The sequence below is a fragment of the Pezoporus wallicus genome, unplaced genomic scaffold (genome assembly GCF_028554395.1).
Source record: "Pezoporus wallicus isolate ANWC-B61680 ecotype Strahan unplaced genomic scaffold, APGP_CSIRO_Pwel_v1 contig_7545, whole genome shotgun sequence".
NCBI classification, from domain to species: domain Eukaryota; kingdom Metazoa; phylum Chordata; class Aves; order Psittaciformes; family Psittacidae; genus Pezoporus; species Pezoporus wallicus.
This window is the reverse complement of record NW_026642398.1, coordinates 2,105,717-2,123,106: the sequence shown is the minus strand read 5'-3', so window position 1 is coordinate 2,123,106 and position 17,390 is coordinate 2,105,717. Positions and strand designations below refer to the sequence as shown.

Here is a 17,390-nt window from a genome sequence, read left to right as displayed (position 1 = left end):
TGTCTGTTCTCCTCCATTGCAGAATTCTGGATATAGAACAACCAAGTTAGTGACAGGATGAATCATGCTGTAGTTTGAAAATCTTACAATGTCAGAATTCCAGAAATAGTCAAAAATTCGGGCTAAGGGAACTTAAGGCAAAAGACAATTACACTGTGATACAGAAATTTCCTTCAGAGATACAGCAACTACTGTTCCTATCCACTCTGAAATGGCAGCAGGTAGTCTTCAGTAACATTTAACACAGTATTAAAAACAAGATACAGCTGCGACACTGTAATGAGGGCTCACTTCAGTGAATAATCTTACTGCAGTTCTGTTTCTAGCTTAGTTTTAAACTCAGTTTAAATAAGAAACACTCAGGGGGGTCTCGCAAGTTACCTGCATCCTGATTCAGCTCAGTTTCCCCATCCACTGAAATCATGGAGTGTTTTCACATCCATGTTTTTCCTTTGCTTCTTTTCTGTTCTCCTTTAACAGGTATCCCTACTCCCAGTGAGACATCAGAAAGTGAAGATGCACTGGCCATGGTGTTCTAGGTGATAACCCTGTTCTCCAAAATTCACTGACAAACACAAAGAGCAACATAGCAAAATGACAAACTAAAGCATCTTTGTTGGTGCTATTGTAATTTTCAATAGGTTTTCTTTAATTTCATTTATTGTTTATTAAATCTTCAGAAAATGAAGTTTTGAGAGTAACTTCAGCTGATTAAATCAGATTATCCACCTTACTGTTAAAAGGTCTATTCACATATTCCAAGAACTGTCCTCGTTTGACTTCTCCCAGTTGTAAACCTTTTCAATTATGCTAAATGTTCCCAGCACATCTATAAATATTTGCAGATTTATGTTCTCACATCTTATGTGCCAAACTGTACATATTTAACATTTTGATCTCAAAAATCAATTTTCTTAATCTTTAAAGCTGCTTTTTGCTGCTCTTCCATGAACCCTCTTCAACCTTATACCATAAGCTGAGTTTAAGGTTAGCAAGATGATTTAACTATTGGATGTAACCTCCCAATGTGTCATGGGTTCCAACTTGGTAGAGTCTATATTGAGCTCAATGGTGTGTGTATCAATAAAGAATATATTCTAGAAAGAGAACATTAAAAAATGGTTATTAAATCCATTGCTTAACAGATTTCTCTAATAGTTTATCAGTCTCATAGATCAAAATGAGAGCTTTATTTGCAGTTGAATTTGCCTGGTTTCCATTCTGACTGGCTTTTATTATTACCATTTTTCATTAACAAAACAGTGATTTTAATACTAATTATTTTCTCCATCCATTCATTTTACACAGATCTTATCTCTGCCTTCCTCCAAACTAAACAGATTGCTCTTCAAGCACCCAAACAAGAGTTTCTCTCCACCGTTCAAAGCTCTATGACATCTGAACACTGAAATACTGAGAGCCAGCCAGCTGCCTGTCAACAGGTTGATTCTCACTCTGCATGCAGCAAATGTGACAATTTAATTTATGAATTCAGCTACATAAAAACAAGAAACTGCTTCAGAAAATGCTACAGAACTTTTTTATTGCATAGCAAAAAATGCCTGTTCGAGCACAGCCGAAGAAACACGCTGTTCGCTCTTTCCCTTCTATGATTTATAATGATCAGGTTTTCTTCCCTGAACCTGACTGCCGAAAAAGCTTTGCTGCACTTTATTGTAGTGAAAACGGGGGCAACCCTGGAAACTGGAATGGAATTTCTGACAATTATGCCTGATTTAAATAAGACCCAAAGTGCTCTGCACCAATATTAGGATCGCCTGAGAACCTTCAACATAGTCAAACTGCTCTTTTGCAGCCTCCATGCACTCTTGTGAAACCAAGTTGGAAAAACTGGTTTAAATACTTCAACTTTAAATACAAAACAATGAAAGTCTTACACTAAGGAAGCACCTTGCAGGCTTTATTATGAACTGACACATTCAAAGCCAGACAGTTAAATGATTTACGTAAATGGTAGAAAGGAATATTAACCTGAAGCTCCAGAACTGACGTTCTGAATTTCACAGTGGCAGACCTGCTGCAGTTCATTTTGTCTGTTTTCTGACACAATTACAAGAACAGAGTCTAAGCCTCTGCACTTGCCAAAAGAGATGCACAGCTGATGCCTCGTCAGCTGTGCGGTGGTTTTAAGATAGGAAGAAAAGTTTGTTGCCTCATAAAATTTACCTTGCTCACCACCTTGAATTGGTAGAATTGATAGTTAAGATTCCTTTTACACATCTGGCTTCTGAACTTTGTCCAAGTGAAGGCAGCTTCTCTGTGTTATTGTGGATTGACTCCATCTACAAATTCAGACCCTCTCACCATCTTTGTAATAAGGAAGACCTTGATTTTCTGACCTTTGTAGAACACTTAAACTCATATTTAAGACACTTTTGAATTGATGGCTTAATAGCAAGGGACACAAGGAGACCAACTGGCACTTCACAGCATGCAGAGCACGCCCTCACTTGAATGCTTAAAAACATGGGGAGAGAAGCAGTATTTTTTCTGGCTTTTTTTCACGCTTTCTGCTCTTTGATAAAGGCAATAATGAAGGATGTTCAGTGCCCACAAAACTGGCAGATAATGCCTTAGAAATTCTTTAACGTGGGAGTGGTGAGACACTGGAACAGGCTGCCCAAGGAAGTGGTGAATGCCCCAACCCTGCCAGCGCTCAAGATCAGTCTGGACAGGGCCTTGAGCAGCCTGGACTAGTGGAAGGTGTCCCTGCTCATGGCAGGGGGTTGGAACTGGATAACCTTAAGATCCTTTCCAACCCAAACCATGTTGTGATTCTATGATTCACCTGATTACAGAAGACAAGGAATATAATTTTACTACTTAGATATATCTGCATCTTATGGTAAATAAATGGTTAAGCAAGTAGATCCCTGAAGCCCTTTAAGACTTCAGTGAGTTGTGGGGCAAATTGGGAAAACTTTACAACATTAACTCATTATCTCTTACACCCTATTTCAGGACTGCTTCAAACACCTGCATTCTTGATTATGCATCATGGGACAATCCTCTCCCTGGAAGCATAAATAAGCAGAACTCAAGGATTACAGGGAACATGGTGAGAGGCAAACAACTCCCCAGTACAAAGCTGTTCTGCCACTCTTTTCAGATGTAGTGAGCTGAGTGAACATAGGTCGATATATCCTTGGAGGAAATTACGGCTGTTTACTGACAGAACACCATCTCTTTCAATAGAAGAGCTGATAACTGAATCAGAATTAGGCAGCGGATTAGGTCCTGCAGCATGTTTAAGGTCTGTATCAAGCTAACTATGGATGCCTCTACAGACTAGCCCAGTTAAACAGGATAAACACATCCTAAGATATATAGGAGATGCACTTAATGAAAACTCTCCCTATAAAGCAGAAATCTGTGCATAGAGGGAAGACATAATTTTGGCTGGATATTTAGAAACACAGAAACCAAACCAAAATTCCCAGTTGTTTCCCATGCATATCTGCTCAAGTGGTTAAATAACAGAAATACCAGTTAAGTTGGGAAGACTTTTACATAAACCATAAACTTTACATTACAATTGGGTGGGAAAAAGTTATTTCAGTAACATTTTTCCTGGATTTCACAGTGAAGGCCTAAGGGAAAAATCAGTGTTCAAAGTTTTTTATTTTGCTTTGACTTTTTAAGCCCAGCAGCTTTTTTGTTTCTTACTTCTGCTGAGGCACAATGTAAAATAAAAACAGCAAAACAATAAAAGAAAGCGTAAAAAACTGAATCCAGAGAAAGAAAGCAAACAGAACTTTCATTGTGAAATGACAGCTGAGAAAGGTGAATTATAAAATACAGTTTCTTATCATGACTAAACCAATACAGCTCCGACAGAATTTAAACAATGAAATCTCATCTGCAAATCAAAAGAAAATCAGATTCAAGATTTTAACAGGCCAAGTAAAAGTACAAAATCTGACTTAAAATTTGTTGTCATTGTGTCTCAGGTATGGGCAGAAAAGCAAACTTTGTTTCATTTAATGATAAGTAGTTACCCTTAGCAGATTGGAAGACAAGATATTCCTGCTATTTTCCATTCTAAAACATAATATTGAATGACACATGAATTATTCTAATGGAGAATCAACACAGGGAAGCGCAAGAGTAAAGGAATGGTGCTCCTGATCCCTAAAGCTCAAAATATGGAACAAAACAGCAACAGATAATAAGCACTTAAAATCTAAATGCATTCATGACCTAGCAGACAATATATACCCAAAGTAACAAAAAAAACCCCAAACCTGCCTTTTGACAGGGGTTCAATGAAGGATTTCTGAAAGAAATTTAAATATCACACTATTTTCCCCCAACTCAGCAAAGCTTAGGCACCCTAATTAAAAGCAGTCACATCTCTAACTACATCTCCAATCAGCAAATCACTTAAAATAAAAGTTTCCACTGACTTAAATGCTGATCAGTATGATGAACAGGCAAAGAATGAAGCGAATGCATACGATATGAGCTGAAGCACTTGGCTCAATTGGAGCCACTATATATAGCTTCTGCTGCTACCAGACTTGTGAAAGTGTACACAGCTGAACAACACAGAAACTCTACCTTTGAATTATAGCACCTCAATCTATTTTTAAACATTGCAGGATTAAAGAGTTTCCTCACCTAGTGAATTCCTGGGAATAGATTGACAAGGCAGGGGTAGGATAACGCTGTCTTACACAAAACACAGCTGGGTAAAACTAGCACACAAAAACAAACCCAAGCTTCACACCCAATCTACTCTGTGACTACAGAAAGGAATTGCAGTGAACCAAGAAGTCCATTTAAAAGCAGACAGAACACAAAGAACTTTTTTGATGCTGAAAGGAAAGGACTATGCATGCAGATAACAAATGCATCTGAGTTTAACTTGCACAATGAACCTTCTTGAAAGCTATTTAAAGGCAATGCTGTGGTGCTTCCAGGTCAATAAAGGGAGATCGCTTATTAAACCTTGAAAGGCCTGAAAATGTGCCATCGAAGGGATGAAACTCTGAATGTCATTAATAAGGTTCCTGGAGTTTTGCATACAGCTGTTCCGGATACTATGCACTGACTTCGCAAGTAGCATTAGATTTACTTTACTAGAGCAGTTACTAAAATAATAAAATGATGCCTATAACGCTGTACTTTCAAGCAGCAAAATGCTTGACAAACTTGCTTACCAATAAAGCCACACAGTTTTAGGTCTCTTTTGTAAGAGCCGGACACAATCTGCTCCTAAAAGCAAAATATTATTTGTCTCATTTTTAATCATTTTGTACAAAAACTGTTTTGGTGTTTCATTATCTTTGCCAAAACTAAAATTCCATTGCTATATGCAAAGCTCATTATTTACTGTATTAGCTGCTGCGAAAAACAGATACATAGCCTCTTGGCAATACCTTCTATGTAATTACAAATTAAAGTCCCCTGTCAGTCTTCTCTGCTTCAGCAAGACCAAGAGTTTCTTTAAACTTGCGCATTAGTGTAAGGTACATGTCATCACTCCTCTTGCTCTAGACTTTAGCCAACTTGTCCACTTTTCTTCATGTTTCTCAAAGATCAAGCCCCAAAATTTTCTTGAGGCTTTACTACTTTGTTCACAGGAAGAAAAGAAACACTTCATGTTTTACAAGCTGTGCTGCTGTCCATCCACCCTTTGACATTTCTGCAGGGGTATGCGACTCATGACTTGTTTCTTTCCTTCGTAAATGAAGTATGTTCCCAATATCTCCTAGGCATGTATTTCCTTCCTGCCTAGTCTGTCATGAAAAAGATCCTAGGATCAGAAGAAATGCTTTGGACCAATTCAGTTCACTCTTATTTTTAGTAGTAGTACCACCTAATTGCACTGAAATTATTCCAGAATTTAAACCAAAAGATGCTTGCTCCCACTATACACACTGGCTTTCTTTTCAATAGTCCTGCTACTTGACAGCTGGGGTGGCACATCCCTGTCCAATTCATAACAACTTCTTCTTGCATTAATTTCATTCTTCATCTAAAAGAGTATTTCCTCTTCCTCAGTATTTATAAAACTCAGAACTTTTGCACTGTAACAAAGCCCATTCTCAATCGTCTTTCTTCCCAACAAACCCAAGCCAATCTATTCATGCTTTGAACGACAGCTATTGAAAGGCTACCTCTGGAACTGCCGGAGTTTGAATACATCCCAAATATTTAAAGATTGTGGAGCATTTAACTACTAACGTAACTGAACTTACATTAGCAAAAACTACTAACGTAACTAGCGAACTAGCACTACCAAACTAATGTAAGTGAACTTATGTTAGCAAAAAATTAAAGATCAGTAAAATCACTAACTTACAGAATTCATTTCTGCAAAAGCTGCTTTGCTTAAGCAGTACGTAAGTAATATAAAATTAATAAAAACATACAAAATAGAAACCGTGCATTTAGCAGCAAATAAAGACAACTTTATGAGAAAAAAAACATATTAGAATTGATTGCACTCAGTGGCTGATGAATTTCAGGCAACTAGATTTTCATGATTATGGCATTTGACCATCGTCGCACGTTACCGTGATTTTTGAAACTCACTAGGATATGTGAAACCACCCTGTGGCTAACCAAAGAAGGCAAGCACCACAGGAGAGAATGCTTACAATTTATTCCTCACATCCAAAGATGATCATTTACCCATGAACTTTGGGTAAGATTGTTAGACAAACACAAGCCAATGTAATGTGCAACATACGTTAACAGCCAAAAGATATGGCAAGAAATCATGAAATTTGACAATAAACAGGAGCTATCCTGTCCCTGGTAAAATAAACCATCATGAAAACATGTCTGAACTTCAGAACCTGTTCAATGCACATGGATTGCTTTAATCAGACTCTGTAGTTAAAGGAGGCCAAAATCCTAAAGGAGGAGTTTTGAAAGTTTGTTCACATAATTCTTTACCTCTATGCTGCTGTTGTCACTGAAAGTTTCCAACATGACCTTGAAGTTACAGCCAATATAACAGAGACAATGAGTCAAATATACAACAGGCAAAACAAGGCTTACCTTGTTGCTGGAAGGGTGCTAACACGTGTAAAGTAAACAGAGGGTTCCACTTCCACATGAAGGCCTAGCGCAAGGCTCCGGTAATATCCTTCAACATGTCCTGGTCCACCAGAGTACTTAAAATTCAAAATAGCTTCCAGTGTCTAGAGAAATAAAAGTAAATTACTTATTAGCCATGTTTCATTACTGTGCATTTTACAAGTTCAATTCAATTAGACCATAGAAGTGATTTACCAACAAAGTTTCCATGCCCTAAGAATTTGCTTTCCTAATCCATCCATTCTATTATCTCCAGAAAAAAAAGGCAATCTAACAAATTAGGTAAGCATCTTAGGTAAACAGTTGCTTTTTTTCCCTAATCCTTTCAAAAACTAAAGAGTACAGAACAAAGCCAGCTGGATGTCCCTTTACATAATTCCTCTCCATACCACATTTAACACAGAAAAAATGAAGAGCTTATTTTTGCTTAACAGAGATTAGGGTTTATTAAATGAGATACTCTTTCATATTCTTGAAAAATAACCACCAATCCATTACCTTCATAATCAAATGGAAAACCTTTAAAGTTTTTGAGTGTGGACACATAAAGATTATGCAAAACTAACAGCATCTGGTCTCTCAACAACTCACTGTAAACATATGCTCATCTTTGATGCTCGTTTCATAGAACATGATTTGTTAGCAAATATTAAAAATGAGGATGATTAGTCTTGCAGTAATACCAAGCCTTTACTTCTGTGATGAAATCTGGGGCTTTGTTTCTTCTTCCTTAACAAACAGCATGTGGAAAGTGTCCCAGAATACCAGTCCCCAGGTTACCATCAGTGTTCAAACTCAGAACAAACCTTTGATACAACCAGACTATTTACTATCTCTTCTTTCATTATGTTCCCAGAATAGAATCTGCTAGAAGCAAGGCAAGAATTCGTGAAGTGTCACTGAATTTTATTTATTCAGCCTTCGTTCTGCTACCCAAGCAACTGCTATTGCCACATCTCAGAGCATGGGCAGAAGGCAGCACTGGCACAGGGTGCCCAGAGAAGCTGTGGAGGTCCCATCCCTGGCAGTGTTCAAGGCCGGGCTGGATGGGGTGGAAGGTGTCCCTGCCCATGGCAGGGGGTTGGAATTAGGTGGTCTCTAAGTTCCCTCCCAACCCAAACCGTTCTACGATTCTATGACTCTATGGATTACTGACAGCCCTCTACCCTACACAGACTTTGCTATACTATGCTGAAGTCTAAAAGGAGACCCGTTTCTAAAAGAGATTTTGAAACAATGCCAAACTTCTTTTTAAGGAACTACCTAAGGATTTTCTACCTTACAATAAACCCCATTTCTGTTTCATACCATTCTGTTTCTTAGTCCTGCTGAAGGAAGAGGAACAGGGATACAATCATTTTCTTAAAACAACCACAATCCATTGATTCAAAGCATACCAAGATCAAGAGCTGAACGTTTTGCTGCACGTGCACACTTAAATGTTTTGCCTATTTCCCACTTGCTTTTAAGTAAAGTGGGCTAACTCAAATTCCTAATTTACTTTCATTAAAATTCATGAGAACCACCTTACAATAGAAATAAAACCTTACCTGGGCAGTCAGGACATACCGTCTACGCAGTTAATGTCAATTCCTAATTCATAGTTAATGAACTCAAATTTATGTCATGTTGGGAGAACTACTCAATATTAAATACAATAATAAAATAAATGCAAACCCATTCAAAACACACTTCATTCTAATGAACCAGCTGGACCATTTAATAAAAATCAGAGCCAGACTCTGTAAGTGCAGGGATCTAGCACTGCTCACATCATATTGTGAGAATGGACCTCAATATCAATTAGGAAATTGTGAAAATTCCAGCTATAGAATCATAGAACGGTTTGGGTTGGAAGGACCTTAACATCACCCAGTTCCAAAATCCCACCATGGGCAGGGACACCTCATACTAAACCATGTCACCCAAGGCTCTATTAAGTCTGGGCTTGAACACTGCCAGGGATGGAGCATTCAAAACTTCCTTGGGCAACCTGTTTGTTCTGTATTATTGCTGTAATAGACAGAGTATCCTGCTTGGGAAAGCTACTGTGGTGTGGATCCATGGTTTGTTCTTCACAAGACCATGGCACAAAGCTGTTTTATTAAGCCCTGTCCCATATAAATACAGGTAAACATGTAATAAAGTTAGTTTAAGAGGTCACAGAGCATTAGCATTCCAGATGCAAAAGCCTTCATAACGTCCTATACCAAATGAAAAGCCTCCAGAAAGACAGACTGAAAAATACAACCATTACGTGCCATTGATGAGCAGGACAGTTTAACAACATCACCATAATTTTGCTCCCTGTCAAAGTGAGGAATCAGTCAAAGAAAATCTGCTGATGACCCTACACGTGTCCCAGAGAAAAAGGAACAAGTGAAATAAAACCTAATGACCTTCTAGTAATCTAGACAACAGGAGGACATTTCTTCTCACCCGAAATACAAGATCTAACTGGGAATATTTCATACAGAGGACGTGAGAGTTTGAATATCTCTGAGAACCACAGAACATCCCAACCTATATTGTTTCTCTGGCCATGTTAATTTGCAAGGTTCGTAGAAACATACCCACAGGCACAAAGAAACAAACATCAGGCAGGCTTCTCGTGGTTTAAGCTCAGCTGTAAATCACGCAGTTGCTCCCCCCCTTTCCTTCCCCCCCACTCCTGGAGGTATGGGGAGGAGAATCTAAAGACTGTAACTCCCACAGGTTGAGCTAAGAACAGCCCAGTAACTAAGGTATCACACAAACCACTGCTGCTACCACCAATAATAATAATGATAAGGGAAATAACAAGGGAAGAGGCTACAACCGCTCACCACCTGCTGACCAATACCCAGCCTGACCCAGCAGTGATCTAGCCCTTCTGGGTAACTGCCCCCAGTTTATATAGTGGCCATGACGTGCTGTGGTATGGAATACCTCTTTGGTCAGTTTGGGTCAGGTGTCCTGTCTCTGCTTCCTCCCAGCCTCCCCTCCTCCCTGGCAGAGCATGAGGCTCACAAAGTCCTTGGTCAGATTAAACATGACTTAGCAACAATTAAAAACATCGGTGTTATCAGTGCTGCTCCTGGGCTGAAAGTCAGGACCACAGCACTGCACCAGCTACTAAGAAGGAGAAAAATGACTGCTACTGCTGAACCCAGGACAAGGCTTTGTATCAGGACTATAAACGTACGTGGATGGGGAGCAAGAGACGTCAGGAGATCAGAGAAAGTTCTATTGTTTTGAATTAGTATCATATGAACAAAATGTTAACACATAATTACCAATCTCCTTTAAATCCCTCTCTCCACATGTACCTTGGATTTCACAATATGAAAGCTTCATTTTCTATCTCTAGGATAGAAACAGAATCCTACAATTTCATAAACTTACAAAGCTCCAATTTAAAACAATTTACCACTCTCTTCTGCAGCACCTGTACAGAAGAATGGTCCAAATGCTACAGTCCCCAATATAACTAATGTTGTACACTTACTCCAATGGCCTTGTCAAACCTACTCTCATAACAGACTGAGCTGCAGATTCTACTCATCTTTACAAATACCAATAGACTTTACTAGATTTCCCCAAACTGTGTTAACAAAAAGAAACAGCAGGGTGTCACCATGAACAGAATTTTGCCTGTGGATGATCCATACAAAAGATAAGGAAGGAAGGATGAAGTATACTGGCGTCTTGGGGCAGGCAGCCAGGAAAAGAAGCTGAACACATCTAGAATTCACAATAGCTATGGACAAGGCGGGTGGGAGTCTTGTTTTTAAGCAGAATTGCATTCTGGAAACTCAGTAGTAAAAACAAGGATAAATTGTTTAACCTTGTCTGATTGTTCAACATTGTACGATGTCTGGCTTAATACATTCTTTACTACTTCATTGGTCCCTCTGCTAGTGAAGAAAGAGTTTCTGGCTTAAGTTCCAGATGACAAGACACTCGACCAATGGCACCATATGTCAGTATTACTATATTGACTACCTTCCAGTACCTAAAGGGGCCTACAAGTAATCTAGAGAGGGGCTTTTTATGAGGGCCTGTAGGGACAGGCCAAGGGGAATGGCTTTAACCTGCCAGAGGGGAGACTGAGACGAGCTCTTAGGCAGAAGCTCTTCCCTGTGAGGGTGCTGAGGCACTGGCACAGGGTACCCAGAGAAGCTGTGGCTGCCCCATCCCTGGCAGTGCTCAAGGCCAGGCTGGACACAGGGGCTTGGAGCAAGCTGCTCTAGTGGAAGGTGTCCCTGCCTGTGGCAAGGGCTGGAACTGGATGAGCTTTTGAGCTCCCTTCCAACACAAACCAGTCTGGGATTCTATGACAAGAAATATTTTACAGATAAACTATTAAAAATCTACCATTTTGGTTTCTCTCATGCATTTTGTCCTCAGTCATACTTTCAATATAGAGCAGGTACCAGTTTAAAAAACAAACAATTATTCTCTCCAGTCTGTCCATGGAAATCCTTCCCATATACACTTTCACACTAGAATTCAAAGCAAAATTAGAAAATAACTGCTATTTAAATAACACTAACATATCTAAATTTTTCATTTTGTAAATACCAAGTTAGAGCCAGTCCAGGTCAGAAGCTCCTGGGTTTAACTGCTCCATCATCTATTCTGCTTAGTAGATGTATTTGTTTATTCTTTGTTTCTTTCTTCCTGAGCAATTTTACTAGCAGTATCTCTGATTTTATCCCTGTGCCTATCTTCTACCAGAAGAACCAGAAGATTCTGGTTTATAAGATTTCTACTCATGGTACCACACCACTGCATATCCTGCATTTTGTGTTTCAGAGAGCAAAGCAAGATTTTATCCTCAAATATTTTTCCAAACTGGAATATTAATTTTTGAGATAATTATTATCAGTATTGTCTATAACTAAATTAACAAACCATACTTTGTAAGAAAGGCTCACAAGCTGCATTTTCAGGTCTTTTCTAAATTCCTTTAGTATAGTAAAAATGACACTGAGTGGATCTCAACATTTAGTACACGATGAAATGCCAGTACTTAGCTACAGGCAGTTTGCTCCTGAGACTCTGCAGATCCTGACTGCAGTAACTGTAAAGAAATACCAGGATGTACCACTGCAAGCTCCCCATTAAGATACAACCTTAAAAGAAAAAAAATAAAGGACCATGAAGACCAAACTAAAATATATATATAAATTCAGAATATGAACTTCCCATTTTACTTCCTGAACTGCTTATAGAAAACAATTCTTACTAATGAATATCATTTCTCATGGAAATAGGGCTTGAAATTTGAAAGAAGAATTTATTCTCGGTGTGCAATCATCAAATATGCTCTCCTTTATAAAAAATAGAAATAAAAATTATTTGCCTGTGAGCAAACACATTTTCTTCCCAAATCCCATTATGCTCCTGATCTGCTTCTCATGAAAATTAGCATGAGCAGGACATGCTCCATCCATTCATGAGTGTTTAGCCATTCTTTCTTACTTTTAGGCCCTTTTCCCATTGGATGCCTTGTGTTTTCTGGTTTCTTTAGGTGTATTTTTTCTCCTTAAACAGACTATAAACCCCAATTTTTATAAACTGTCTCTGCCTCTCTCTTTCGCTGACCATTCCACTCCCATATTCAACTCTGATGGGCAATCATGGATATTCATTAGTAATAAAGAGAAATAAAAATGTATTGTTTCATCAGTTCCATCTTGCAAAAGGCACGAGAGGATCTCTACAAACTTAATTTCTGTTTCTTCTACTGGGTGCCATGCTTAAATTCTTTTAAGAGCTATGAGGATTGAGAGAATAAATCACAGATCAGGAATTTCAGCTGCCTGGCTGTAACTAATAAATTATCTGGCAGTAACAAGAAGAAAGTGAGTTTCTCACATTAACCACACTCTTTTCAAAAGCAGCAGGTAACCCTGGCAATAAATATTAGTAGAAATAGCAAAGAGATAGCCAGCCAAAAGCGTGCTTGGAGTGTCAGTGTTGCTGGCACAGACGGTGTCCCACAGCTGCAGTGATGCAGAGCTGGTGCCATTGCCAAGCCTCTGCCTTTCCATAGCTCCCTTGCTGCTGCCGGGACATGAGGCTGGAAAGGGTCCAGAGAAGGGCCACAAAGATGATCTATGGACTGGGAAGCCATATGAGGAAAGGCTGAGAGAGCTGGGCTTGTTCAGCCTAGCGAAAAGAAGGCTCAGGGGAGACCCTCTCACCGTGCTCCAGTATTTAAAGTGTGGCTATAAAGCGGATGGAGATTCCCCTTTTACAAGGAGTTACACAGAAAAGACTTGGGGTAATGGACATAAATTACTCCGTGGAGATTCTGACTGGACACAAGAGGAAAAATTTTCCCAATGGGAACAATAAACCATTGGAACAATCTCCCCAGGGAAGTGGTGGACTCCCCAGTGTTGGAAACTTAAGATTAGGCAGGACAGGGTGCTGGGACATCTAGTCTAGGTCATGTTCTGCCTAGAAAGGTTGGACCAGATGATCCTTGAAGCCCCTTCCAACCTGGAATCCTGTGATTCCTCAGGGCTGTTGCACATGCACAGCCCCACGTGGCCTTTGTGATGCTTCAGGCTGCAGACCATGGTTCCAAACCATGCATGCATTCAAGCCCTCTTCTGCTCCTCGCTGCCTCAGGCCAGTCCTACATGCTCACCTCCATTCACACTGAGAAGCTGCAGAAGAAAATATCATGCAAATTTCCAGAAAGAGATCTATTCCTTGTTCTCTCTCTCTCAGTGAAGAACATCAGTCTTTTCACTTACTGCTAATCTGTCTGATTTTCTGATACACAAAACATACTTTAGGTTTTCTGTATTTTTAGAAGTGACACAACTCTTTTCTTTCTTATTTAGCTCAAAAATAGATCCTGTATTTTTAAGCAGACATTAAAGAGCCAAGAAAGGACAGGAAGTACCCACTGATTTCTCTGAATGCAAATCATGAAGCAGATCAAAACCAACTGGAATACTTAATCAATCAAGGCAAAATTCTTATTTTTCCCCAAATAGTAAAAGAGGACTCTCCCAGTAGATATTGTTCCTTAAAGCACCAAATAGTATAGTAAGTGATGGCAAGAGCCCTGATACATGCATTATAAAATGGATATGCATATGCAATCAGGTTGTAGCGCATATGTAATCATCCTCTAGGACCAAACTGCAGCAAGCATTCTCCATACTAATTTTTCTCCTCTGTATTCTATTAAAAGGATATGTGGCGACCACAAAAGCTATCACAAAATTCTTCATAACTGATTAAGCGATGAAATAAATTGTGCCACTGCAGTGAGTCAGACCTTTCTATGTACAAATACAAACAAAGCCTATATTGCTATTCCTGTTAAACTGCTCTGTTAGTCTAAAACAAAATTACACCTAATTTCTAGCATGTATGTTAATCTGATGAATTTAGTCTATCAAACAAGGTGCCTGCTGTGCTCTAACAGTTTTGCTCAAGCACACCTTCTGCATACACAGTGACTTTCAGTAGCAATTCTTGCAGCACACCAATGTTGATCTAGCTCATCCATCCACATTAGTGTCTCGTTAAGCCCCTGAACAATGAAACTGCTGCATCCCTTTGTAAAAATAGCACAATGGCAATGACAAGTAGCTGAAGCTAAATATAGCTCCTGCAGGCATATGCCGGGGATTAAATAGTACATTTTACCCCTCCCCAATCCTAAATCAGTAAGCTTCAACTAGGAATCTCTAGTGAATACACACAGGAGCTCAATAAATCCCCCTTAAGCTTGCCAGGCATATTCTGAATCTGTGCTAGCTAAAAATAGCCATGTTTATAATGAGAACGGGGATGTGAGCAGAATAATGTGAAGTTTACAGGCAAGCTGCTATAGTTGTTCTGCATTAACAAATAGGGTGAACCAAAGGTCATTCTAGCACGCACACACACAGACTGACAGATAAAATACAATATGCAGTAACTTTTTACTGAAGAGTATTCATCTCACATTAAACTGCATTTTCTAACTGGCTACTGCAGCCACACATTCATAAGTTACTCTGGGTGTTTAGCTAGACCACAAGCTGTTACTTCCAAAAGGTAGGGGAAGGATAGGAACATACAGCATTACTCCTCTGGGCAGAATTCCCTTCTAGAGTTCAATTCCCCTCTGAAAATATTCAGGAAATATAATACAATATTAATCACAGAATTCTACTTTCATTACTTAAAGGCAAATTGCATCCAGGTCTCCAGGGCAGTACTACTGCATCAGAACATGCATGTTCTTAAGTGCCTCAAAGGTTTTACCTCCATCAACCTAGCACTGCTGACCACAGCTACCACAGAATCCCACTCTTGGCTGAGCTACAGATGAGAGATTTAAAACAGTTTAAACATAAGTCACTTTTATGTGGATGAATCCCATCGAGAGTTTATTGCACAAACTAAACGGCAGAACCTCTTTGAGAAACATGTGCTAGGAAATTAGGGAGCCCTGCTTGCTGTTCTTGGAGGACTTGAAGGAATGGGAGAGCAAGTCATCATGTGTGTTCCTTAGTAACCTCTCTTATTCGGAAATCATGCCCTGATTCTGAAGCACAAAAGGAGAGTAAATGCAAGGATAGATATTGATGAACAAATCGCACACACACATAAACACCCTTAACGGGAAATTTCTCTATGTGGAGACCAACAAGTCAGCCTGGTTCTCCCAGCAATGGCAATGTAAGATGGTGGTTGCTGTAAAGAAGCATCACTGAATGTATTTCTTCAATGCAAGCTGCTCCTTGCACCTTGCAGGCAGAGTTCTCAAAAGTAACGGCACAAGATGCTGGCAGCTACGTTCTTAAAGAACACACCTGTAAGAAGTGGAGAAAACCAACTCTAGGCCATAACAGTGCAAAGAACATTCTATGTGTCAAGCATAAATGCCCTACATGTCATGAAATTATAAAGGAAGTAACAACACAGTACAGAATCAGTCACAATCCTAAGAAAAGGGTTGTGAAAGCAGACTCAGCAAGCCAGTGTATATTTTGAGTTAAGCAAAGGAGTATTTTAGAAAGCTGTATGACAATGTTTGCAAGTGTGAGTGACAGTTTTCTTCTCCAACCCTCCCACCCGGGAGGGGAATCAAAGCAACACCACCAAGCCTTAACAGGTTCATATGCAGCACCCTGAAGTCTCTGGGTAACACAATGAAGTTCTTCAGTTTTACTTTATTCACGCCAAACACTTCCACACTGTTTCACACTTCCTCAACCGTAACCCATCCCTCCCCTGTTTCTTCTACCATGTCCTTTGTGAGAAACAGGGATGAGACTGCACACAAAGTGGGGTAAACACAGAAGAAACTTTTTGGTTGGCTCCTTATTCCTGTACCTTCTTTTATTCCTAATATTCTATTTACCTTTTGCATTGCTACTACAAAGTAATTTCATAGACTTCTAAAATGAATCTTAGAATGTCATATACCTCCAGGATCTCTATCCTGAATGACAACAGTTAATTAGGAGCCCATCACTGTATTTGGAATTAAGAATGCCTTTTGATCATTGCATTACTTAACAACATGTATGTGGATCAATGCTGATCTTCATCTCCCATTTTAATAACAACTCACCTCTACCACATTACAAGCCCGCAGTCCTTCAACATGCTTTTCATGTATGCTACCATTGATAAACTTTGACACAATCCTATTCACCCTAATAATCAGATCCTTTATGAACAAGCACAAACACAACACAGATCCATATGAATTAGGCTGCAGACCACCTTTCACTGAGCAAATGGGCCATTTATCCACCTTAAACCAGCTCTTGACTCATGACAGGACTTCCACTTTCATCTCACAGCATACTTGTATCTCTCAAAAAGCCTTTTATGACAGTCTTTTTGGAAGTGTTTTAGGAATCAGGTAAGCAGTGTCAATGATTTTCCCTTTGTTCATGAGCTCAGCACATGCTTCAAAGCATTCTGACAGATTTGCTTACCACAAGTGCCCTTCCTAAAAAACCCTTTCAACAGTATAGCCCAACTTACAAACCTGACTAGTATTAACTCTGCTGTTACACTTCTGGTTTTACTGTATTTACTACTAACTGTATTAGTTACTCTGCTGTCCCAATAGCAATATAAAACATTATTCAAAATTCCAAAGTTTTAAACCACAAGATAATAGGAAAATTATATTCCAGACACAGAGTGAAGAGTCCAATACACCTTCTATGGATGTATGGTCTGACACTGGTCCGAGACCATCACCATTAACACACATAAGTAAAATAAGTCTTCTATTTTACAAGACAAATCTACCCCATGCAAAGGGCACATAGAAAGTACAAATGCTTTCCTGAAGATCT

The 17,390-nt window shown here is 39.2% G+C and overlaps 1 protein-coding gene across 5 annotated transcripts in view; it reads right to left on the bottom strand.

The window, feature by feature from the left end:
- The window catches only part of TRAPPC9 (trafficking protein particle complex subunit 9), a 493,542-nt gene that overhangs the window by 324,597 nt on the left and 151,555 nt on the right, over window positions 1–17,390 (bottom strand). For all 5 annotated transcript variants that reach the window (XM_057429745.1, XM_057429746.1, XM_057429748.1 and 2 more), the window contains one exon: window positions 7,033–7,175. In XM_057429745.1, the coding sequence (XP_057285728.1) occupies window positions 7,033–7,175 (143 nt within the window). The remainder of the gene's footprint in view (window positions 1–7,032; window positions 7,176–17,390) is intronic.